The sequence below is a fragment of the Melospiza georgiana genome, chromosome 18 (genome assembly GCF_028018845.1).
Source record: "Melospiza georgiana isolate bMelGeo1 chromosome 18, bMelGeo1.pri, whole genome shotgun sequence".
In the NCBI taxonomy this organism is placed as follows: Eukaryota; Metazoa; Chordata; class Aves; order Passeriformes; family Passerellidae; genus Melospiza; species Melospiza georgiana.
The window spans coordinates 12,557,120-12,583,566 of record NC_080447.1 but is presented as its reverse complement, the minus strand read 5'-3'; the positions used below and the strand labels follow the sequence as shown (position 1 = coordinate 12,583,566).

General features: G+C 50.1%; 1 protein-coding gene across 4 annotated transcripts in view; it reads right to left on the bottom strand.

Moving 5' to 3' along the window:
* NF2 (NF2, moesin-ezrin-radixin like (MERLIN) tumor suppressor) overlaps positions 1-26,447 on the bottom strand; it is a 48,083-nt gene that overhangs the window by 19,533 nt on the left and 2,103 nt on the right. For all 4 annotated transcript variants that reach the window (XM_058036645.1, XM_058036646.1, XM_058036643.1 and 1 more), the window contains exons 2-10: positions 15,355-15,480; positions 14,243-14,365; positions 12,010-12,093; positions 7,535-7,603; positions 7,307-7,389; positions 6,634-6,709; positions 6,274-6,408; positions 3,340-3,414; positions 1,750-1,863 (exon numbers count right to left, since the gene is read on the bottom strand). In XM_058036645.1, the coding sequence (XP_057892628.1) occupies positions 1,750-1,863; positions 3,340-3,414; positions 6,274-6,408; positions 6,634-6,709; positions 7,307-7,389; positions 7,535-7,603; positions 12,010-12,093; positions 14,243-14,365; positions 15,355-15,480 (885 nt within the window). The remainder of the gene's footprint in view (positions 1-1,749; positions 1,864-3,339; positions 3,415-6,273; positions 6,409-6,633; positions 6,710-7,306; positions 7,390-7,534; positions 7,604-12,009; positions 12,094-14,242; positions 14,366-15,354; positions 15,481-26,447) is intronic.

Genomic DNA, 26,447 nt, shown 5'->3' with positions numbered 1-26,447 from the left:
AGTAAATGACTGTGGATTCTGGGGAGTAGGGAGCAGGGCAGACAGCACAGTGGCTTGCTCAGGACAGGGCAGCCAGCCCACACAGGAGCCTGACCTCTCCCACGGAGCCCAAGCACTCTGGATTTGGGAGCTCACTGGAGCCACAAGCTGCTGCTCCCTCCCAGAGCCCTCATCTCTTCCAGCAGCCAAACAAGCACAGGATCTTGGGTGTGGTGTCATCCAAACACATCAAAACTCACACATTGTAAAACTTAAAGATTCATGGAATTGTTCAGGTTGGAAAAGCCCTCTGAGCCCAAGCACAACCATTATCCCAGCACCACTGTGTACTCCACAAAGCCATATCCTTGAGTGCCACATGCACTTCTGAACTCCTCCAGGGATGGTGACTTCACCACTTCCCTGGGCAGCCCACCCCAATGCCTGACCACCCATCCCTGAGGCTGTCAGCACTTGGACACCATGCTGCTCCTTCCAAGGACCTTCTGCTCCACTAAGGACGTGGCTGAGGGAACACAGTGGTGAAGAGTTGATGGTTGGAGGCCTTAGAGTGCTTTTCCAACCTCAATGGTTCTACAGTGCCAACTCCTCACTGGCCAGAGGAATCCCTGTGGGAAGCACAAAGTCCCTCTTCCCCAGTGGAGCTTGTAGTGACTCAAGTCCAGACCTCTCCTGCTACTCCACGAGCTACATGAAGGAAAACTGCCTCAGGAGGTGCCTGAAGGACAAGTCACATCCCACCTCCAGCCCAGCTGAGCACCTCAGCACCACACAAGCACCTTGGGAGGTACATGAAGGACAAGACACATCCCATTTCCAGGCTGGCTGAGCACCTCAGCACCACACAAACACCAAGAGGAGCCTGAAGAACAAGATATGTCCTACCTTCAGCCTGGCTGAGCACCTCAGCACCACACAAACACCAAGAGGTGCCTGAAGAACAAGCCATGTCCTACCTTCAGCCTGGCTGAGCACCTCAGCACCACACAAGGATTGAGAGAGGTGCCTGAAGGACAAGCCATGTCCCATTTACAGGCCAGCTGAGCACCTCCACCCCACACAAGCACCTCTACACTCAAACCCAGTAACATCCAGACCCATGAGCACAAGCCCCTGCTGGGTGCAGTGACTGCTCTGGCTTCTCCTCCTCTCTAGTGGCTTCCCTGCCAAAGGGGCCATTTATATTCCGAGCACCAGTGCTCAGATTAGCTGTGTGGGTTTCAGTGAGTAGAAAAGGTCTACGAGCAGCAAACAATGATTCATACAATTCAATTTGCTGATCTCTGCTCGTGGGCTCCACGCCGCTGCCTCCGCCGCGCCGGCCGCCCGGGCTGACCCGCGGCACGGAGAGAGGCCGGGGTGGAATTGGCATTCCAGGCTGCACAGCCTGTGCACTCCATCACCCTGCAATTAGAAATGAGCCAAAGAGCCACAGCAGAGCACAGCTCCCCCTCACAGCCCCTGATTAATCAACTGTCCCAACACACGGCCTGCCACGCTCCTGTAGACACCCGGGGCAGCTCTTCCCTCCCGTCCTCTCGGTTTTGTTCCCAAATTGGGGGCTGGACTCAGGCTGCCACCAACCTGCAGAGCCAAGCTGAGATGGCTGGAGAGCTGGGAGCAGGCTACTAAAAATGTTCAGCTGGACCTTCCCTCAAAGCTGCTCTGAAGCCATTCCAGAGACCTGTTCTTCCCAAGCCCATCTGCATTTCTGATTTTGGCTCACTGGTTATGGGATATGTGGCTCACCTGCTTCCTGGCCTTCTCCTCCCTGGCCTGTGCCTTCATCTGCTGCACCTCCAACGAGTCTGCCTTCCTCCTCCTCATGAAGAGGTCGTGGTTCCCAATGCACAGCTGAAGGATCTGTTGCAGTCAGGGGTGAAGAGCAGAGAGACACAGCTGCACGCGTGATGGCAATGAGGTGGTTTGTATTCTTGACACACAAAACCACTAGAATTGCTTTGATTTGGTGCTTGTTAGTGCTTCCACCCACTGAGCTCCAACCCTGCGAGCTCTCACAGCTGTAGGAGGGGCAGGGAGCCAGGTCCCACACCAAACCTCAGCTCCTGGGTACAGCAGCTCTTTGCAGACACCAATTTTCTGTGCCTCCAGCACAGCACGGGTGTTGTTTCACACCCACTCTAAAAAGGCAAGAGGCCAAATAATGAAATAAAAATTTCTACAGCTCTGACTGGTTCCCTGGTTCTCACTGCCACCTTTCTTTAGGCTCAAGATGAACTTGCACCTTCTCCCCAGTGTATGTTTAAGGCACTGAGATTAAAAAATAAATTAAAAGGGAAAAAAAAAAAACGAAAACCACTTTCCATTTGGACAAACAGAAGGCTTATCCAAAACTTGCTTGGGCATCTCTTGATGCCTTTGCTGAAGGGATTTGAGCCCCACTGTGGTTCTCTCTCTGGTGAGGACCAGGGAGGTGGCAGTGCTAGAGGAGGGTTAGCACAAGGTGGGCACACAGAGGAGTGAAAAGATTTTTTTAGCAATAAAAGCAGGGTTCTAAATTTGGATTCTTTTCTAAAGGACTGATTTACATGCTCTTCTTCCATTTCATAAGATCACAAGAATCATGAAATGGTTGGAGTTGGAAGAGACCTTTAAGATCATGCAGTGCCACCCCTGCCATGGGCAGGGACACATCCCACTATCCCAGGGTGCTCTAAGTCCCATCCAATCTGGCCTGGGACACTTTCAGGGATGGGGCAGCCACAACCCAGGTCACAAATGACTCCTCTGAAGATTTCAGCACTATGAACCTGATGCTGCAGGGAATGAGGAAGCCCCATTCCCTATGGAATACAAAGCACAGCCAACAACAGGACAGCAAAGTGTGACCTAACTACAGATTCAAATCCAGAACATCAGCTAAAGCTAGTCTCCAACGTGGACAGCTCAATGCAGCCCATCTTTGTCCAAGGAGAGTCCTCAGAGGGTAAAAAGCCAGGACTCTGGTAAATGTGCCTCCCAAAACAGGGAAAGCTATGACACAGGGCAGAATGGGAAAGATCCACATGGGGAGAAAGAGGAACTGAGCAAAGCTGGGAGTTTTATTTACTAAGTGCTTCCACTATTTAGGTCAGCTGAAAGCCAAGAGCTCCAAAAGGGAGCACAAAAACAAGGGAGGGGGAGAGGGGAGAGGTTCTGTAGAACAGCTTGTCTTGAGTCTCTCCCTTCTCTCCTTCAGTGAGCAGAAGCTGCTGCACCCCATCACAACCACCCAGCAGCAGCTCCCTCTCAAAGGAAAAGCCCCAAAAGCTGGTTGTGTCACACTCTCTGCAGAACCCACTGCTGCAGGCAGGAAAAAAAGCCTGTCTGTGCACTTACCAGCTTATTCACACGCAGCTTTGATGAATTGAATTTAAAAACATCAATCTTTTTGTCCAATGGCTTAATCGTAAACTGAAAAGGAAAAAATAAAGAGGGAGAGAGTTATCAGAGAGTGGTGCATTTAATAAAAAGGCAGCTATAAAATTCTTCCTGAAAGCTCTGGCTCAGAGCAGGTCAGCAGGGTCAGACACACGGCTCAGAGCCGGCCCCGTGGCTCTGAGCCAAGCAAGAGGACTCGCATCAAAAGCAGCCAAGGAGACAACTGCTCCTCCTGCCAGGAAAACATGGGGGCCACAGGAGCTGGTGTCCTCTGAGAGAACCCTGCAGGGGTGGGGGTTCAGCTCAGCACCTCCCCAGGCAAGGTGCTGCTCTCCTGGGAGCTGCAGGGAACACAGAAACCACAGCAGGCACTCAGCATGCTTCCAAAGGAAGAACCAGCTCAGCACTGTCCTAGATATCTTTTATGAAAAATCCTTTCCTTAGGATTTTTCCTCCTGAGAAGCTGAGAGGCCTCAGGAACAAAATGTAAACAATGGTTATCTGCTGCTGTGGAATGCAACAGGTGCATCTGTGATTGGTCTCATGGGGTTGTTTCTAATTAATGGCCAATCACAGTCAGATGGCTCGGACAGAGAGCCTAAGCCACAAACCTTTGTTATCATTCTTTGCTATTCTATTCTTAACTAGCCTTCTGATGAAATCCTTTCTTCTATTCTTTTAGTATAGTTTTAATGTAATATGTATCATAAAATAATAAATCAGCCTTCTGAACCATGGAGTCAGATCCTCATCTCTTCCCCCATCCTCAGACCCCTGTGAACACCATCACACAGCACCACGGAATCATTAGGGTTGCAAAAGCCCTCCAAGATCCTAAAATTCAAGTGTCAACCCAACAGCACCATGCTCACCCTCAAACCCTGTCCCCAGGTGCCACATCCACAAGAGTTCTGAACACTTTCCTTGGCAGTCTGGGCCAGGGTTTGACAGTCCTTTAATGAAGGATTTTTCCCTAATATTCATCTTAAACCTTCCCTGGCACAACTCGAGGCTGTGTCATCTCATCCTGTCACTTTTTACCTGGGAGAAGAGCTCAACTCCCAGCTGGCTGCACTCTCCTGTCAGGGAGTTAAAAGGCAGGAGAGCTGCATCAAGAACACAGCAAGGAGCTGCCACCCTTCCCCTGACACTTCCACTCACAAGAGCTCCCCAGAAGAATTTTCCATGCATTGCCTTCTCCAGAACTCAGATTTCCCCACAATTCGAACAGGATGTCCTAAGATTTCCCCACAATTCAGACTGTTATTCCCTGGCTCTAAGTTGTGTTTACAGTCCATGTACCAACCAGCCAGCCCTACCCATGGCCTGGCTTCACCCTCTCCACAGCTCTCCCACAGAGAGCCCAGTGGTGGCACAAATCCCTCAAGGGCTTTGGTAATGCAGCCCTTGGATGGAGAGAAGCCTCTGCACTATCAAAAGGGTACTTGAAGAGATGGAGTGCTCTGCAAGATGGCATTTTTTAGGAGACATGCACATATTCCATCACTCCCCCACACACTACAGAAATAACGGGCTGAGGAGCTGGAGCAGACAGAGTGTGTCCATTAGAGTGGGAGATCTGTCAATACACGGCCCTGCCTGCAAAGGGCCCTGTCCTGGCACTGCCTTGCTCTGGCAGTTTAAGAGCCCATCTTTTAAGACTTTCACAAAAGCAGACGTGCATGAATGTCCCTGGATTTGAGCTCCAGCAGGGCCCCCAGCAGTCACTGAGAGCAGCAGCAGGAATGTGCTGGGAGAGGAGTTCCAGCTCTGTGTGAACAGTCAGTCTTTGTTAGGAGGGATAACCCCCAGTGTGCTGCCAGCAGAGCTGCTGCTCCCAGCTATTGGCCCTGTTTGCATCAGGTCAGGCCTGCTCGTGGGCACCTGATGACTGAGCTGATGGAAGGGATCCATCCTGCCCCTAGAGACAGCTCTGACACAGCCCTGTGGCAAGGCTGCCGATGCAGGGGTCAGTCCCTGCATTCTGGGGAGCTCCCACTGCTCTGTGACAGGCAGGGAAGCTCTGCAAGTCACTCAGTGCTGGGCTTTCTGCAGAGTCCTGAAGCTCTTTAAGGAGTAAAGCAAGTGGAGACAATTCCAGCATGGATTTACTGCTTAAGAAACTTCACAAGACATGCAATAAACACAGCTGATGAGAAGCCTTTAGCTGCTCCCCTGATCAATATCATGTTTAGATTAGAAAACCATTTTTAATTAAGAAGTTAATTCTCTTCCTTACCATGAAGGCAGCTGGTTTCTTTGAGCAGCTCTCTCAGACTTAAAATGGAGCTGCTCAGTCCCCCCCTCCTCAGCCAATTGCACTTCTGTTCTCAATTAGGTTTGGGGGCCAACAATCCCAAAGACCCAGATTTAGACTCTGGATTTAATAAATAACTATCTAACAGAGGGCTTAAATTGCTCAACTTCCTAAAAAGATTCCAGCTGCTATGCCAAGCCCAGCAGCCTGAAACCCAAGATGATGTAATGAGATGGCAAGAGCTCTTCTCCCCAGGAATATATCTCCCTGTATTCCATAATACAGAATACATCCACAGTAATAAATACTGTAATATATGCAGTAAAGAAGAGATTTTAACTTCTGAACTCTGGTATTTGGGCTAAGAACATCAACAGCAATTTTGGGTTTTTGAAAAGATTATTACATAGAAGGTTTGAAACCAAAGAGGAGAACCAGCTCCCCAGTGACCCCTTGCACGCCCACTCCTGCACAATTTCAGGAAGGCTTGGATTAAGGTTTCAACTGGAGGAGTTGAGCTGCCCTTAGCTAAGCTGGTGAGAGCAAGCACAGCAGACAGAGAAGTGAAAAGAAATAATTTTAAATCCCAGTTGTGTTCTTACTGCTCTCAGGGAGGAGGTGGGACACATCCATACCTCTTTATCACTGTAGGAGATATTCCGGATCTCGTTCCATGGGAAGGAGATTTTAGGGGTCAACCTGTTGTCTGGGTCATAAATGTGCAGACCCAAGGCATCAACTCCAAGGAGCAGCTCTGTGCCCTTTTTATTCTGCAGGAGAAAAGGGAAGAGCAGAAATCAGTGGGAGGGTCAGACATGAACCAGCGTTCCCTCCTCAGCCAGCCCCGAGCAGTGACCCAGCACTGGGCACCAGGAGCTGCTGCCTCCCCCTAGCACAGGTGGGGTCCCCAAATGTCACCTCCCAGCTCTCCTGGCTCTCCAGGACATGGAGATTACCCTGGCAGGAAAACAGGACCCCCAGCCCACCCAACTCACCCTGATGGCGAAGTAGTTGACGCCGTACATTTCCAGGTCCTGGGCTATCTTCAGATACTCCATTTCAGCTTCATCTCTGTCAGGCAGGAACAGTGTTTGGGAGGATCAGAGAGGGACATGGCTGCTCCTGCTGATCCTAAGCGCTCACCAGGCTTTAAAGCTTGGACTGTCTCTATCACACAGGTCAATCCTGTCTTTGCTGGCAGGATCAATAAAGTCCAAGAGCAAATCTCTCTCTGCAGTTGCCAGCATCTAAGTGGCTGCTGAGATGCAGCACTCCAGGCCTGGCTTTGTTCACCTCCCAATCCCTTCAGCATAAATAGGAAATCCCTGGCTGGGATGACACTGTTTCAGATCCATGGCTTTATGTTTATCCCCCAAAAGGAGCATTTTGCCACCTGAGGCAGCCACAGGGTTTGAATTTCTATTTCTTCTCCCAGATCCCTGATGCAGGCGAGTCCTTACTTTGCATCATTCCTAAGGCCCCAACAATGACCAAGGTACAAGCAGAGCCATCAACAAAAGCTTTGAGCTCTCCCCCAGGCTTCTGCAGAGATGTGCTGGGATTAACCTGCTGGCAGAGCTCACCCAGTGCCTGCCCAAGCTTCCCAAAGCCTGGTGACTCTCCAGGGGAGGGGACTGGCCCTGACCCAGCCCAGCAGCACAAGCTCACCTGGCTCTGCCCCGGTGCTCTGCGTACCAGGCTGTTATCCTTTCCTCCCACATCTCTGGAGTCATCTGGTACAGGTTTATTACCTGGCAGAGGTGGGAGACAGACACCAGGTCACAGTGCTGCTCCTGGCTCAGCAAGAAAGCCAGAAACACCAAGACAGCTCCCAGCAGCACGTCCAGCCTCAGGACAGCTTGGACACTGACTCCCTGATGCTGCTGAGCTCCTTACCCGCTTGGGAAGCAGCTCCTCCTGTGCCAGGAAGCCTCTCTTGTGCACGTTGGGATCGTAGTCACCGTACTGGGGAGAAGCACAGACACCACACACACTCCACGTTAGCAACAAGGGCAAGTCAAAGTCTTCACCCCCTCACAGCCAGCCCTGAGAGACAGCAAACATGGCCTGCTCACCCCTTCACCCCACGAGCACAGAGCCTGCTGCTCTCTGAGGGGAATAACCTGGGTTTCTTTGTAATTTCATAGCTAATAGAGACAAAGAGCTTCCTTCTACTCAAGCAGCAGAGCTGGGAGCAGAACAAAACTTCCCACCATCACAGAATCATTAAGGTTGGAAAAGGTCTCCAAGATCAAGTGACTGAACACCCCTAAGGTCCCCAAGAGCCACATCTGCTCAGTTTTTGAACACTTCCAGGGATGGTGACTCCACCACTTGCCACAACTTCAGCCGATGACCATCACCAGTTGATGTCCTCCATCAGTCCAGCTGGACTAGATGATGGTTGTCTATTCTATTCTATTCTATTCTATTCTATTCTATTCTATTCTATTCTATTCTATTCTATTCTATTCTATTCTATTCTATTCTATTCTATCCTCATTATCATGCCCTAATTAACATTTCCCCCACTGCAGGGCAAGACTATAGACTGAGAGGTCCTTGCAGTTCCACAGGTAGTGGAACAAGGAAATAAGACATGGAGAAAGACCTGTCCCCAAAAACTGACAGATAGCAGTGATCCAGGTTAGGCAGATGGCAGTTCCTCTGTTGCTGCTCACCACCCTAATGAATAAAAATCAAAAAAATTAGAGGAGTTTGACAGATTCCTCTCAGGCAGGTGGTGGCTCTTCTGTCAGAGGGTCTGTTGCTCAACTGGGTCATGGAATCCAATTCAGATTTGTTAAGCACATCCACTAATTACTGGTATTTGTTTAGATTTACATCTCTTTGAGCAGCATATAAAGTGACTGAGAAAGAAAACTGCTTATTAACAGATTGAAGAGCCGCGTGTCCCTGCGGTGCATGTGAAAATGAATTTACCTCCTGCACGGCCTCAGAGGGCAGGAAAACGCTGCAAAACGGCTCCTCCAGCAGCCCAGCAAATTCAGGGAGAGGAACAAAGCATGTGAGGCACGTACACGGAGTGCTGTGACTTCCACACTTCCTTCACCTGGCAACCAGGACTTCTGCAGTGACAGAGGTGACAGCGCCCGACTGCACGAGCACAGCGCCGTTTGATCCAGCCACTCATTTGCAAGTGGGGCAGCCCTTCCCTCCCTGCTCTTCTGAGCAACCTTCACCCAGGAAATGCAAATGGTGACAATTTTTAAACACAAGACCAAGAGGTACTTGGTGGTCATGCAGCAAGTCAGGAGGCTTTTCCTCTCAGCCTCCTTTTTGTGCCAGGACCTTCACACCGCGCACCAAAACCAGAGCTCAGCATCAAAAGTCTACACACATCCCACCTCTGCGCTTGGGAGACAACACGTGGGGATTAAAGACACAAATATTGATTTGGAGCCAATGCAGATGCAAAGGGAGCATGGAACAACAACCAACACTGACTCAGACTTCAATTAATAGAACAAAACCAGCCCGGATTTCATCCAAGAGTGGGGGCAACTCTCTGCCTTCCAAGGTCTTGGAGCTCCTCAGGATGCAGCACTCTGCAGGTACACACAGCCTCCCTCCAAAGGAAGCAGCACTAAAAACGTGGCACTGGTGAAGGAAGCAACTCCAACAACTTTGGACAGGCAGCAAGTAAATAATTTTTAGGTGATGAAAATAATAGTAAATAGGATTAACATGATTATTTTCTGTTGTGATCTTCTGCGGAAGTCTAAGACTAAGTATGGATTATGTGACTTTTCATGTGCTAAAAAATACTGCCGTGTCCCAGAGGAATATTTGTACTGAGAGGGGAGTCTGGATGAGAACATTAATTATTCACAAGTCAAAAATCAACAAATGGCTTAAGTATTGCAGAATTTGTTGGCTCAAATGATTTTGCAAATGTACTTTCTAAAGGCCTTTTCAATTAAACCATTACTTTCAAACTGTCATGGAATTTCAGCTCTTGTTAATTGAACTGTATGATTAATATTCATGATTGGGCATGGAATTGCCTTTACCACATTCATACACCCAGCTTAGACTGTTGGATAAACACAGGCACGCTCAGCTACAAATTAACACCAAGTATTGCTTGTTTTGGGGAAAAACAATAATAATTAAAGAGCTGTTTGCTGTGCTACAAGATCTGAAGTGCTGAGAGAGCTGCAGCACACCAGCGACCTGCATTTAAGGGGCAAAAAATAGAAGAACCTCCTGGATGTTCCCATTTTTTTTCCAGTTGATCCCACGTCTTTCCCAGCTATTTAAAACCTGAACCACCTCCAACCTCTGAAAGGCACGTGGGTGGTTTGAACAGGGCTGGAGAGGAAAGCACATAGTAATTCCCCAAATGAACACAACGAGAGAGAAATAAATAAGCTGTTATTTTTATGACCCCCCTGTTTCCTTTGCTGTCTCAGGTTGGGGTGGATGGACCAGCAGCACCTGGCTGTCAATAAGTGGCTGCTGGATGCACACACTGCTGTGTCAGGCTATTATGCCCCTAATCATGCAAATCAGCAAGTTATTAGTGAAATTACTGCACTCTGTGCCTGCTTTCTTGCCCAGGAAGGACATCATTATCCTATTCAACTGGAAGGAGATGACCTGCAACATCCTTCTTCCCAGTTCTCTATGAAGATGTGCTTTCAGCTTTCACCTTTGCTGGGAGTGAAAGAGGAGGGGAATGCCAGGCTGGAGGGGCAGCAAGGAAAGGGATGTCTGAAGAAAATCCTTTAGTGAAAAGCAGAAAAGTCATCCCTGCTCCACCTTCTGATCTCAGCATGGTCAGAACTGCCCTGACTCCATGTGAGCTCCTCCCAGTGCCCAGGACACTCAAGGTGCCAGGGGGACAAAGGGGAGGGCAAAACCCACCTGCACCAAGGCACAGCCTGTACCCAAGGAGCTGTCCTGGCCATGAGGTAACAGAGCTCAATATTTACACAACATTTATTCATTCTGGCAGCCAGAAAAGTCATTCCCTACATATCCTCAGCTCAGGTCAATGGAAGGAAAGCCAAGGAAGTGTTTACTCGTGCACTCTAATAAGAGTGATGAATGTTTCACACAAACAGAAACATTTCTAAAAGCAACTTTTCTTTGCCCAGCTGATGAGTCTCTTGAACAAAACATGGTTTCATCAATACTCTGATTATGAGGAGAAAATACCAATTTCTTTTAAATTTTAACCCCATCAAAGAACATGGCACCCAGGGCTCTACTCAGAGTGTGAGCTGAAGGCTTATGAGAAAATTACATGGCCAAAGGGAAAAAACAACCTGGATCAGGCCCTCTCTTCTGCAACAGAGCCAAACCCCCTCTCCTGCATTGCCAGCAAAGACAGAGCTGCTCCTCCTAAACCTCTCCACAGCCATGCTCCTCAAGGGCAGCTGGACTTGCCAGAACCAGGGCATGGCCACCTGCCTGTGGTCCTGTGAGCCAAACCCCCCCAAAACCCCACCCAGAGTCAGAACCAGCAGGAGATGCAGAGACAACGTGGCTGGGCTGTGCTCAGACTGCAGTTGCTCCTCTCCCTCCCAAAACAGGATCTTTGCACACCCAAACTGTGGCTGAGCTCCAGCAGCTGATAACTGAGCAGCAGCACATGTTGTGCATACACAGGGGGAAATGATGTCCCTGAGAGCAACAATGAACCCTGGGCTACTCCCTCCACCCCAGGAGTCTCAGCCCTAGGCAAGTTGTCCAAGGCTGCACACCCCAGATAGGAAAACAGTGTCCTCTGGAATAAATCCTCAGCAAAACACACCCACTCTGGGCCCAGAGCAGAATGCAGCAGAGAAACAACAGGAACTCAATGAACACTGACTTGTCCCTCTGTCTGGTGAGGCCAAACACCCAAGATCAAACCCAAGATAAAGGGAGAAGACAGGAAAAGCCCTTTCACAGTGCAATAAAATGGATGTGGCAGCTCTAGCACTGAAATAAAGTCATTATCAATATAAGTATTCTGAGGGAGCAGTGGAGCTGGGAGTCCCACGGCTGGTTTGCCTCTGGCTACACTGGCAAAAGCAGGGAGGAGATCCAAAATAACTCAAGCTCAGGGAATTCACCTGCTCAAAAGTGAGCCACAGTAAGCCACACTCCAGCAGGCTCTGCAGCTCATGAGCTGAGCATTTGCTAAAGAGTCCTGGAAAGAGAAATCAAAAACCCATCCAATGTCTGGAGGCAGCCAGGAACCAGCCATGTGGAGAAGGCAGCAGTGCTGGTGTAGCCCTCTCACTTCTCAAGCTTTCACAGCTTTCCCTGCCTTCCCTTTCCCCAGCAAGTGGCTCCAGCACAGAGCACCTGGATCAAGACCAGCCCAGCAGATCCTGGGAGCATCCCCTGCTGCCTACCTTGGCTTGGACAGCATAGGAGGCCAGCAGGACAGAGGCTTCAGGAGGACAGAAGATCTTCTCATCCAAAATCTGCTTCTTCACCTGCACACAGAGCAGCAAAGGACAGACAGCACACGTTTAGTGGAGCACAGCAGAGCATGACTGTCACAGCAGATGGCTGCAGTTTGTTTTAACTTGAGCTGTCAACCACACAGAGTTAACAATTTTCCTAACACTAATCACAGTCCAGACCCAGGAAATCTCTGGTGGCTCAGAAGGGCTCAGGCTTTCACAGACCACCTTCCTCAGACAGGTTGGTGAGAAGAGCTAAATTTATATGTGGAAAATGACAGCAGCTTTATCCTGTTGCTAAAGGCAAGGGGTGTGTGAGGGGGGAGAACCTTGCATGTAAACACAGCGATAAAACCTCTTGAGGCACGAGCCATGGATTGATAGGACATCCAGCCAGGCTGCTAAATAAAAGAGCAGTCTCTGAGCCCTGCAAGCTTTGCTCTGGGACATTCAGGCCTCATTGTGAGTCAGTGCCCACCTGTGCTGGAGGCCAATTCCTTGGATCCCAGCACGGGGAGCTGCAGGTCACCTCTGTGGCAGAGCTGTCAGCAGCTCCCAGGAGAGCCAACATGCAGCTCCCCAAGGCACAGCTTCACTCCCCTGCCTCCTGTGTGCATTCAAAAATTAAACCTGTCATGTTCCATAGGTTTTGGGTTGGCACACTTAATTTTCCTGATTAAAGATAGGAGGGGGAAAAAAAATGTAAGAAGCCGACGATTTCCTGGGAGGCTTAAATGGATTGTTGGAGATGCAGGAACATCAATTTGAATTTATAACGTGCTTTGAGTCCTCAAAGTTGGGTACAACATAATCACAGCAGATATTCTGCTGCATCAAGATAAAAAACAGGAGAGTTTACAAGCTTAGATGTGCTCCTGTTTCCCAAATGCATTCAGGAGCCCAGGTTCCTCTCAGCACACAAATCCCAGCAGCAAAGTCATGGTCTGCATTTAGAAAATGAAGCTTGAATGGCTTTTCCTCTCTGATTTTCCTTCTCAAAGATGCCAACAGCATTTTTCCTCACTGTGGATAAAGCTGCTGGCAAATGAGGCATTCAGAAATAACCCTACAGAGACACCAGTGCACGAGACTGAGCTTGGAAATTAACAGGAATACTTTGCATTTAGAACACTTTTGGCTCTGGAGAAAAAAGATGGACTTGGGAAGAGTGAGGAGCATCAAGAGGCTGCTGGGCTCACTTGGAAAGGGCAGGACATCCTGCAGGCTACAGAGGTATTCCCAAATCCAGGTTGTCCTGACTTTGGTGTAAAAAACCTAAGAATGAGTGACTTTAAAAAAAAATTTTTGTAATTTATCTTCAAATTAACAGCCAGAGAGCAGCTGAAACATCCCAGTGAATACCCAGGAGTCTGACTAGGAGGGCTCTGTTCCCTCTAACTGTGCTTGACACAACTCTTCTGAGGAAGAATGTGTCAGAAAATGGATTTTGTGGCAGAAAATTGATCATGTCTCTGAAAGAGAGCTCCTGTGATAGCAGCTCCTTGTTACCAGCCGTGCAGCACTGCCACATCATCAGCTGAACTGATTTCTCAGGACACAAAGTTTTGTAGAATAATTTAAATAAAAAGACCCAACCAAGATGTGTTCAGCAGAGTTTCTAAAGGCTTTCCTGCAGGGCAGGAATTCCTGGAGCAGGTGAGACTGTGAGGTTTCTCCTTCTGCTCTGTTTTTCCACCAGAGAGCTGAGCTGCTGGGATGTTCTGCCCCAGGTACCTGAAGGCTGTTTGGTGAGGAGGGGAACTTTGCTGTCCTGGCTGCACTCTGCTCTGCAGGATCAACTCCCTGCTCCACACAACACTGCTGTCACATCCAAAGGCAGCTGCCACCCCTGAGCACAGCTCATCCCACACCCTGCAGAGGGACACGAGCCCTTGGCTGCCAGATCCATGTCCCTGAGCCACCCCCCATGGATATAATGGATCACCTCATCATTCTGGACTGCCAGTTCAGAGGTCTGCCAGTCTGGGCAAGCTGCTTCCTCCACAAAAACCATCCTTCACCTATTTCAGGAAGCTTCTGTTGTTAGACAAGTGCCTTTGGAGAGGTGTGAACACAAGGATGTGGAGCACACTCTGCAGACCAACTCTCTGACCCTGGGACCTTCTGCTCATCCTGGCTCCCTCTCCCTCAGGTTGGAGAGCAGTGTATGGACTCCTACCTGCAGGAAGAACAGGTGCTGGGTGATTTCCTGGACCAATTCCTCCTCTGCATTCTCAGGATAAAATTTGGCCAGGAAGTGAAAAGTTTTGGGCTCTTCTGTGGGAACATCATGATCCAGGACCTGTGGGATACAAAAGCCATTTGGTTTCCTCAAGGCAAGACCCAGCTCCCTTCTGTTCAGATGAGCACATATTCTGTCAGACACTTTTAGACATTTAGAACAGACCTAAATAGTTCAAACACCGTAGTTAAAAAAAGAAAACAAACATTTCTGACACTCCTAATGATGCAAGGGAACAAAAAAAGGCAGAAACAAACAGCATGAGAAATGAGACAGTGAAGGTTGATCCTGATCTGCCACGTGCTCCTTGCCTCTCCTGATACTTGCAGAGAGATGCTGGATCCTGCTGCGCCACCACCCGACCTTCTCCTTGTTTCCCTGCTCTGAGTTTATCTCACTGCTGTTTCTTACCACCTTGCTCTGCTACTGCCCAGCTGAATGCTGGTTTAAAGCCTCAGCCTGAGAGGTGAGACAGCCAGGCCGCCCTCAGTGTCCATGACCACCTGGCTGCAGTGTCACATCCTTTGGATGTCAGCAAGCCACACCTGACACCTCCAAAACCCTCCCCTCAGATTTGGGGGGCATTTCCTCCCTCATCCCCTTCTCCTTTTCACTCTGGTTTTCCTCCTCCCAAGCTCTCTGTATTTCTCAACAACAGAAGAGGCAACTCCACTTTTCTGCTGATGGTTTTGTGGAGTTTTAGGTTTCATTTGCTTTGCAGTCACCCCAAAGTGCAGCATCCCAGCATGGCTGGGTCCCAAAACGTCTCCAGGGGATTCAGTGTGCACAGATACTGGGATTGGGCATCTCTGCCAGCTTTTCCCAGTCTAACACCCCCTGACACCACAGAGATGGGATTTAGGTGCATCTGCCCCAGCTCACCCACCACACAACCCCAGGCATTCACAGACAAAAGGACATTCTCCTTTGTCATCCCACACAGCCTCTCAAGGGAAATATCCCTGTCCATGGAGAGGGTTTGGAATGAGATGAGCTTCAGGGTCCCTTCAACCCCAACCACTCTGGGATTTTGTGAACTTTGTTCCAACCTTTTTGTCCATTTTGAGCCAAGCCACCGTGTCCTTGATGGTGTACTGCAGCCCAAAGAACCAGGTCTCCCGCAGCCCCAGGGTCCTGCACACCAGATCAAACAGGTCCTTCCCTTTCCACTTCACCTGCCAGAGAGCAAACAGGAAGCAGAGTTAGAAAGGTGCATTTCAGAACTTCTCTCTGTTCACCCAAATGCACAGTTTTCACCTCTCAAGGTCAACTTTAAACCCTTGTGAATGTGTTTGGTACAGACATGAAAACACCCTAAGAAGGCACACGTTATCTCTTTCCATCTGATCTCATCTGCAGATCACCAGCTCCTCCCTCAGTAGGAAACTAAAATGTGATTTCCCCCCTTTTCCAAAAAATGACACTGTAAAGCCCCTGTTTCTTGCCCTGGGAAACTAAGGGTTCATTTAGGCTCTTGTTGAGCTCATGTTTAGGCTCCTGACCTGTTAGGGTTCCTGCCTGCTGCCAGCAGGGAATAAAAACCCCTTTGAGCTGCCCCTTGGTGGTTTTAATGTGTCTGCACAAGCACCAGCATCAGCACCAGGGGGTCAGAGAGAGGAGCCACAAAATCAGCAGTGATACAATCCCTGCACGGAGCATCCAGAGCCAGCGACCCTGCACGGATAGAAGGGAAAAAAGAGCTCCAAAATCCCCGTCCTTACCACTGAAGTCAGCAGTTCTCTGGGAGCACATTTTGATAGAGTTAAACTGCATTTTCTGCAGAAAATGTTGGTGACAGAAGCAGCCAAGGAGCAGAGAAAATTGGTTGCTCAAGGACCATGTCCTTGGAGCAATCCTGCAGCCGCATCCATGATGCTCCTGAAGTTCGCTCATAAAACCGGGAGGTGTCGGGAGGCACAGAGGTGAAGAGGGACATAAACCACGTGAATCTAACATGCCAAAGCCACTTTGGCCCTCCATCTGCACGCTGCAAACAATTGCTGGACCGAGACATATGGCCATTACTCCGAAGCCCTTGGGCAAACAGATCCCGCGCACTCTCTTGTCACTACAACTCAATCCCGGTGCCACCTGCACACACCGGTATCAACGCGGGGCCGCTCCCGCTGTCACCCACTGCCGCCTTGTGGGCACAGGCGGGCCCAGCTCAAGCGATGCCTCCGTCGCCGCTCTCCCCCTCGCGGGGAGCGCAGACACAGCGCTGACAGTCCCGGAATAGGACGGGAATAGGACAAAGGCACCGCCACCCTCCCGACAAACACCGCCCCCGGAGCGCATCGGGCGCTGTCAACACCTCGGGGTCAAAACGCCAGGAGCAGCAGGTTTGGCAGTGCTGGAATTATAGCCCCCCTAATTTCACACATTTCACTATCCTCCAGCCCCCGGGATGGGCTCCAGCTCGGCACAGGATGGTTCAGACTGCAGAAGATCTTTTCCTGACTATGATTTTAAGTGGGAGGTTAATTCGAGGGCTCAGACAAAACAGAGTGAGGCCCATTAAAAGAGCTATTTGGTACCATTTCTGCAGGCACATAAAAGCAGGCTGCCAGCAGAAGGCTATTTCTTCACTAAACTGCTTTGTATAAAGCATTATGGGCTGTTTTTCCTTCTCCAAGACCGTATCTCAGTCTCAGCACAGCAGTGCCTGCACCAAACCTTCCCAGGACAGGCTGCTGGTGGCACCAGGACGTGGCTCCACATCCCATGGGATCAGTGAGTTAAACCTGGAATTTCCACCGGCTGTGACTCCTCCCTGAACCACCTCAGGTACCCAAACCGTGCCCAAGAGCTGACAGGACCCAGAGGTTTCCTCTCAAAACACCAGTTTGTTGTGAAGAGCAGCACTGGGGATTAAAGCAGGAGCTTTGTGCAGTTTTGACTTGGTGATGGGATGGGTTTTGAACCCATCAACCATCCAAAGGGTTCTGAACCCTTTTGGAATTGTTTGGGTGGGAAGAGACCTTAAAAAGCACCCAGTGCCACCCCTGCCATGGGCAGGAACACATTCCCCTGTCCCAGGCTGCTCCCAGCCCTGCCCAGCCTGGCCTTGGACACTTCAGGGATCCAGGGGCAGCCCCAGCTGCTCTGGGCACCCCGTGCCAGGGTCTCACAGCTGAATTTCTTCCCAATCTAACCTAAACCTCTCCCCTTTTAGTTTAAAACCATTCCCCCTTCCCCTATCACTAGCAGCCTGCATTAAAAACTCTCTCTCCTTTTTTTTACGAGCCCCTCTTTAAGGGACTGTATTTTAAGTGAGGCTTCTGCTGCTGCATTTTACACCAGCGCTTTGTCACCAGCGCTTCTGTGGTGGCAGGAATAGACATTTCACATTCCTGCACAATGCTCAAGACTCCAGCCATAACAGAGCACATATCCTCCCCAACTGTGCTGAATTACCTTCATTAAATATATCAATGATCAGCAGCCACCTTTATTCCAACAGACATGATTTCCCTCCACACCTCGGTACTTAAAATAACCATCTGCATTCAAGCGGCATCTTTTGACAGCTGAACTCCAACTGCTTTACAGACATGCAGGACCTCAGCCCTCCTCAGCCATGCTTTACAGGCTCTGTGTCATTAACTGCCACATTCTGTGGTTGTAAACTACTAGATAAAACACCCCTCCAGGGCACGAGGGGATGGACGGAGCTGCTGTCCAGAGAGCCTGGGGGACAGCCAGGACAGGCTGGCCGTTCCCATCCACACCGTGTCCATCACACCATTCCCTGCACGGCACTCAAATGACACCTGAAGCACAAAGATGATTTTACAAGCCATTCTGAGCTCCTGAAAACACAACCAAGGAGCTCAGAGCAGAAAAAAAACCTTCTCAGCCGTATGCTGGGGTGGCTGGCACGATGCTGTAACAAAGCTCCATCTCCCAGCAAAAAGCTACACCATGATAACCTCAATGTGACCGTCAGGACAGAGAGGGATGCGTCACTCCAGCACCCTCCCTGTGCTGCAGGCAGCACCTCTGACATTTGCAGCTCCTTTCCCGTTAGCAGGATCACAGCACGGGTGGCTGCAGGGATTCAGGAGCTGCAGAAGGGACACGGGAATGAGGAGTGTTAGAACCAGGCTGTTACTCCGCCGAGCTGTTTGTGTTCTTTACTAAGTACAGAGCGGTTACAATCTATCAGCAAAGCATTTAAATTAACAGCACTAAACACTGCAAACTCTCCAGCCAATGGCTAGAACTGAGTATTTCCAGCCCAGATTATTGGCATCATCTTTTTCTCCGGCGGAGACGGCGCATTTGGCATCTATTAACAGGGTTTGCATTATTTATTAACCTGCACCGGGAGTCATTTCCAACTCGCAGGCAACTGCGCGATTTATTTCGGAGCACAACCTCTCTGTCAAGTTTCACAACTGCTCCTCGGCTCCCCCCTCGATAAAGCAGCTCCAAAACTGAGCAGGAGGCTTGTCTGGTCCTCTCATCAGGGGTGACAAGGAGGGAGGGCAAGCCAGGGAATGGAGCTGTGCTGGGAGGTTTCGGTGGAATCAGGGCAAGGTTCTTCCCCCCGAGGGTGCTGGCACTGCCCAGGGAATGGGCACAGAATGGGCACGGCCCCGAGGCTGCCAGAGCTCCAGGAGCCTTTGGGCAGCACTGCCAGGGATGGACAGGGTGGGGTTGTTGGGCAGGATGATCCCTGTGGGTCCCTTCATGCTCAGGATATTCCCCAGTTCTAAAAAATGGGCAGCAAGGGACAAGGGAATGCAACAACCCTGCACAGAGAGGGCCGAGCCAGGGCTCTACACAGAAAAGAGATTCCCAAAGCATTGTCAAGCTGATGCTTTTCTTCCAACAATGTCAAATGTTGTAAAGGAGAGGCAAAAGGGATGGGTTTAATTTAATATTTAGGTTCCTCGCACAAGAGGTTCTCCTGGGACAATAAGGGGGTGTCCAAACTCCAGGGGACAGAACCTGGCTCTGCTCAGGGGGCACAGATGAAGATCTCAGCTCCTCATCGTCACAAACACAAACCCCTGGAGCTTCAGCTCTTCCTGGGACCAGGGTGGGCAGTAAGGGCACAAAAAAGTGAGCAGAGGACACCAAGGCTCAGCTGCTTCCCAGGGAAAGCCAGAGCAGCAGCCTCTGCACACCCCACCCATGGGATGAGGTTAAGGCACGACCTTGCAGAAATGACTCACATTTACAGAGTATTTTACTGCACCAATTTACCCGTAAATAACACAGAAAATGGCTTTTTGCTTTGCAGATAATTTTATTAGGCGTTAGCTCTATGCTGGGGATGTAAACAGAGGCAAGAGCCCCTGCTGTGACACAACAGCCAAAGGACTGCTGGGAAAAGGGGACCAAGCCCCAGGAAAAAGTGCTCAGAGAGAAGTTATTCCTGTTTAGAATCAAATTTTAATGAGAGAACACAACACCTCTTCACTGGAACAGGGATGGAGAGGGTGGAAGGGAGAGAGCTGGGCCTGAGCAGAGCATCCCTGCACTCACCCTCCCCCTGGGAATGAGGAAATGGATGCAGGCTGCAGCTATTCCAAACCCCCATCCCACAGGAGATGCCCAAACCACCCAGCCACAACAGTTTACAACTGAAATGGAGATGATTTTGAGACTGCAGACCACACTTATTTCTCCTTCTGGACCTGAATGATAACCACAGTGCCACAGACAACCATTTCTTTAGATTTAAAGCCCATTTGGAGTAAACAGGGAATCAAAAAACGCAATATTCGTCAATTTTGTTTTAACTAAAGTGATGTCCAATATTTTCAATTGCCACTTACTGAGTCACAGGGCTGGGCCGTAAAAGTTATTTTTATTTACTAATGCCACACGACAAGTTGATAATGAGCTTTTAATTAAAACCTATTTCTGTTAACCACCGAGGAGGCCAGGAAGGCGCCCAGGCGTGAGCAGGCAGATGGTGCAGCCAAGCACGTTCTGAGGTGTCTGCCCGAGACTGAGACGGAGCAGCAACGCCAGGGACAGCAGCTGGGACCAGACAGAGCCAGGGGACAACAGCTGGGGACAATGTGCCCTCTGCCCCGCTCAGGTGAGAGCTCACCTGCAGAGCTGCCTCCAGATCTGGGGTCACAGCATGGGAAGAACTTGGAGCTGCTGGAGAGAATCCAGAGGAGGCCACAGAGATGCTGGAGCCTCTCTCTCTGTGTGAGAGCTGGGGGTGCTCACCTGGAGAGGAGAAGGCTCCAGGCAGAGCTCAGAGCCCCTTGCAGGGCCTGAAGGGGCTCCAGGAGAGCTGGGGAGGGACTGGGGACAAGGGATGGAGGGACAGGACACAGGGAATGGCTCCCACTGCCAGAGGGCAGGGATGGATGGGATATTGGAAATTGGGAACTGTTCCCTGGCAGGGTGGGCAGGCCCTGGCACAGGGTGCCCATCCTGGATCCCTGGCAGTGCCCAAGGCCAGGCTGGACACTGGGGCTGGGAGCAGCCTGGGACAGTGGGAGGTGTCCCTGCCATGGCAGGGGTGGCACTGGATGGGCTTTAAGCTCCCTTCCCACCCAAACCATTCCATGACTCTGTTAAACGCTTTGTTCCAAATATCAATCCTGTGCCTTTGAGAGCCCTGAACCTGCTCACTCTTTGCTTTTTCCATACTCTTCCTCACTCCTGCTGCTCTCTGACTTCTCCACCAATTTTTTCCTTGCTCCATGGCAGAGCAGTGCTGAGGGAAGAGAGGGAAGTAGTGGCTGTAGCAACCCTGATGAATTGGCTCAGGCCTTAATGGCTGCAGCAACTGAAATTCCTGCTCAACTCTTACTGCTGCTGTTGGGAGTTTTTAAAAACAAAAACCAACAAAGCTATCTGCCCTATCCACGGCAGAAGATGGAACTGGATGAGCTTTAAGGTCCCTCCCAACCCAAACCATTCCATGGTTCCATGTCCCAAAGCCTCACCTCACCTGTAAGCTGGGCTCTCACACAGATGAAGAGTTACAGGGTCAAGCAGCAGCTCAGTGCAGAGCAAGGAGCTCCAAGAGGACAAAAGGAGGGCTTGGATCCTGCAGGGAGCTCTGCTGAGGATTCACAGAGCTGTAACTCACACATGAGCAGCACAGCACTGCTCCCTGCCCAGAAGGGACAGCCCCAGGCCCTCCCTGCATGCAGGAGCTGATTCCTGATGGACTGGGGCTGTTCCAGCCCAGCCTGGGCTGCTCTGAGGAGCCCCCAGCACTGCTGAGCTCTGAACATAGGCAGGACTCAGCTCAGCCAGGCTGGGAGGGACAGCCAGGGGCTCACCCAGGGTGATGCCAGGTTAAATTCCTCTCTTCCCATCTCCAGGCTGTGTCATTCCCTACCAGTGCTGCCTCCTGTCGGTTTCTCGGCTGTCTCAATGACCTGGAAAGGCCCGGGGTGGCCTTGGGCAGCCCGCGCTCCAAAGGACGAGAAGAGGCTTCAGGTTTTTTCTCGGCCTCGGTGTTTATTAATTGTTTATCTAAAAGATTTTCTCTTGGCCCGACAGAGTCTGCTCAGCAGCCAGCCATGAGCACACTGAGAGCCCCCAGGGCGGTCACCTATCTTTATACTCAAAATTACGTGTACAATATTTATCATTTTTCCCCAATACCTTTCACCCTTATTAACCAGTGCACTTCTAGTAATGACCAATCCCAAAGTGCCAACATCACCACAGAAGATGGAGGCCAAGAAGAAGAAGAAGAAGGACAGGACACGCCCCAATTCCTCCATCTTACTTCTTTAGACCCCCCTGTACAGAAATATTAAACCCTGTGTTTTACACTCTAATTAACTTATCCCTTCACCATTCACCCAGTGAAATCCTCCCATCCTCATACAGGTGTCATCTCCCATGCAGGATCAAAGTGCAGCCACCAGACACTTCTGGCAACATCCCAGGACTCCCGAGCCCCCCAAGGGTGCTCTCGGTCACTCTGCACCTCAGTCCTGAGGTGCTGAGATCCTACAGCCTCCCAGCTTCAAGATTATTCCCAGGGCTGCTTCCCTGTTCAAGTATCTTTAATTTCAAAAACCACCTACTTGAAAGACACTGCCTGTACAAAGGAAAAAAAAAAAAAAAAGGAGGTATTAAAGAGCATCAAAACTGGAGTCTGCACACCAAAAGAGAAATATTTACTGTCCCAAATGCCCTCCCTCCTTCTCCTCTGGATTAATTAACAGTCTGGGGATTGACAGCAGTTTTGAACAGTTCTTGGAAAGAAGCAACAGGAGTTTGCTACTGGCTTGGAAGAGGCTGTGGTGGGAGCAGGGGATCCAGAGAACTTCTCAGGTGCAGGGTGAGGCACCAAAGCCAAAGAGGATCCATGGCCACAAGTCACAAGCACAACCTAAGGAAATGAACTGCACCAAGCAAGACACCTCCAAAACACCAACTCCCAAATGTCACTGGTGTGGATCAGAAATTCTGAGGTTTTGGGGAATAAACCCCTCCGAGACATGAGTGAGGAAACAGCCCTTTCCTGCTGTGTCTCACACTCAAAGAGAGCAGAACATCCTCATGAGTGCTGGCACAAGATCAGGACACACAGGCACATGGAGGAACAGAACACTGACCTGACAGCTGCTATCCCAACAATTTATCTGGGATCATGTTGTAGCTGAGGGGGATTATTTCTCTCAGCTTTTTCAAACAGCTGTCCCTGCACACAGACTGCTCTTTTCCTGTTAAGTTTGTGTCCACTCACAGAAGCTTTGCAGCATCAAGAGGTCACTGTCCCTACCAGCACCCTGCTGCTGAAATTGGGAATGTATGGATCTTTATAAACCCATTTCCAAGTATCCTGCAATGCAGGAGGAAGCCAAGGGCATTGCACTCCCTGATTTCCTCCTCCTGCCTTTTTATTTTGGTGCAGTGACTGGACACAGCTCAAAACTCAGCTCGGATTTACTGCACCAGCTCTTCCTCAAAAACTCATTTCCACCCAGATTTCCCCCACCAAATCCTTGGCTGTTCCTGTTCCAGAAGATGAGCTTTGCAGCTCAGCCACACAAGCCCCTGTGTGTGGTGACAAAGGGACAGCACTCAGCCACGTGTGGCCAAAATCAGGACTCTTCTACTTACAAGGGTTTTACATCCAACCTCATCCAGCTGGCCCTGCACTGAGAGGGGCACTGGGCTAAAATAAAGATCCCTTCCAACCAGGATTATCCTCTGGACAGAGAGGAACAGCTTAAGCACCAAAGCAATAACTGGATGCATGTTTAGACAGCAAATACATCAGCACAAACCTGCTTTTCTCGCTGCTTGAACACTTAAGCTGTTTCTCCAGGCTGGCTGTAAAGCTTTTCCAATTCATTTTTAAGACATCAAAAGATAAAGGTTGGGAAGCAGCTGGGCAGCGAGCTGCACCTTGATGGAGTGATCATCCCTGCAGGATTCAAGCCCAAAATCACAACACAACAAAAAGGGAAAAACACACCCTTGGAAAATGGACCATGTCTCTGAGAGGAAGAGACACTAACAGGGACTAGCAAGAGGAAGAAATTGGGAAAGACACCCAGGAGACCAAAATACAGATGGAGGGGTTCTCCCACCAGCCAGGGAACTTGGCTGAGAGAGGGGGAAAAACTGCACATGGCAGGGGGGGAGAGACCAACCTGACATCAGCTGCAGCATCCCAGAGATGTGGGATAAACAGTGCTCTGGATGTGGGCTCAGAAACACCACGGGGATCTCATTGCTGAGTAACTCATGTGTGGGAGCGTCGGGGGTAGGATGGTGGGGATGGATGGAGAGCAGAGATCTCTGAGCCAGGTCAGGAACTTGGGGTTCATTGCAAAGGGCCTGGGTGCAGGGCCCTGCTGGGAGCTGCCAAACACAGCTGGGGCAGGGCTGAGAGAAGAGAGGGGCAGAGAGGATGGGAGGGTGAGAGAGTGAGAGAGCAAAAGGGTAAGAGAGTGAGGTTCCCGTTACAATACAATAAATCTTCTGTGTTGAATATTCTGATTCTCACTGACCAATCTAGTACAAGATACAAATCCCATAGCATTTACATACAGCCTGTAAGAATCATTACATTACCATACTGTGTTACATTTTAAACCTTAAAAACTCCTCTTTGGGCCCTTCTGCCAAGCTGTAGGGTCTGCTCTGACCCTTGGGCCTGTCTGCAAGCAGAGGGTGTTGTTCCATCAAAAGGGGATCACCTTCAGCTGGCCATGCCATTGTTTTCCAGTTGTTCAGTAACTGAGGGATCTCAAAGCTTGCTTTCATTTCAATCTCACTTACAGTTTCCATATTCTCAAAATCTTTTGCCAGGCAATCATATTTATAAGGCTTTCCTGTTTCATCTTCCCCAGCACTCATGGAATGGTTTGGGTGGGAAGGGACTGAAATCCCATCTTGTTCCACCTCCCTGCCTTGAACAAGGATATCTTCCACTATCCCAGGGTACTCCAAGCCTCTCCAACCTGGCCTTGGACACTTCCAGGGGCAGCCACAGCCTCTCTGGGCACCCTGTGCCAGGGAAGAGGCACCCAAGGCTCTCAGGAAGGTGAGGCAGCTGGGGATGCTTCAGCACAGGGATTCAAGAGCTATGCAAATGCCTACCCTTCCTCCAGATGTTATCAATTAATTAGGTACAGCTCAAACCTCTGAGATGGAAGTAACAAAAGGAAGACACTCGCTTCGTGCCTCCAAGATTTCCCCAAACAAATTTGAAGTCTTTAAAGTGAAAACCCAACAGTGATTATTAATCTGCATCGCCGTGTGCGAAAGATTAAGATTTCATTTCTAGGAATTATTTTAGGTTTAGGCTCAATTTAGAGACATCAACTGCAGAATAAACAGATGCGAAGCAGGTTTAATCCCTTAAAATGCACAGCTGGGGATTTCTAGGGAGCAGACTGAAAAATGAGCACTGAGGAAGAAGGGGAGTCTCCATGGATCACGGAATCATGGAATATCCTGGGCTGGAGGAACCCCCAGGGATCACTGAAAACCAACTCCAGACATCCAAGAGAGCAGCAGCTCCCTGTCCCTGTCAGCATGTCACAGACATCTTTTATGGAAAATCCTTTCCTGAGGATTTTTCCTGCTGAGAAGCTGAGAGGCCTCAGGAACAAAATGTAAACATTGATTATCTGCTGCTGTGGAATGCAACAGGTGCATCTGGAATTGGACTCATGGGGTTGTTTCTAATTAATGGCCAATCACAGTCAGCTGGCTTGGACAGAGAGCCCAAGCCACAAACCTTTGTTATCATTCTTTGCTATTCTATTCTTAGCCAGCCTTCTGATGAAATCCTTTCTTCTATTCTTTTAGTATAGTTTTAATGTAATATATATCATAAAATGATAAATCAGCCTTGTGAAACATGGAGTCAGATCCTCATCTCTTCCCTCACCCAAGAGCCCCTGTGAACACCATCACATCAGCACCTGGTGCCACTCACAGGCCACAAAAACCCATCCCAAGAGCCCCCAAACTGCAGATTCCCACTGCACCTCCTTCCACTGATCCCCTCAAGTGTTTGTGAGGCAGATTTCCCTCTCCTTGCTGCCCCAAGGCACCTCAAAGCACACAGAAATAAACAGTGCTGCTCACTCTGCTGGCAAACCTTGGCATAGAGGCCAGGTTCCTTGAGTCTGTCCCAATAATCAGCTCTCCCACCCCACTGGCTCTCAGGAGGGCACAGACCCCACTCCTGGCTCTCACTGTGGGTGCAGAGCAAGCTGAGCCCTTCCCTGGGCCACCTTCCTAGCCCAGCCACTCCAGGTGTGTCTGATCCCTCTGTCCCAGGGGCTTCTGCACAGCCAGCACAACCAGGAGCTTTGCCCAGAGCCTCCCCAGGGTAACACAAAACCAGGCACAGAGACCCAGCCTGGGAGCTGCCCTGCTCAGAGGGGGCTTGGGTAAAACCCACACCTCCAGCTGGGCTGCCCTGGGCTTGCAGCAAGGCCAGGAAACCACAGGGATGCTCCAGGGCTGGAGCCAGGCTGGGAGAGCTGGAGAGGAGAAGGTTCCAGGCAGAGCTCAGGGCCTGAAGGGGCTCCAGGAGAGCTGGAGAGGGACTGGGGACAAGGGATGGAGGGACAGGACACAGGGAATGGCTCCCAGTGCCAGAGGGCAGGGATGGATGGGATATTGGGAATTGTTCCCTGGCAGGGTGGGCAGGCCCTGGCACAGGGTGCCCATC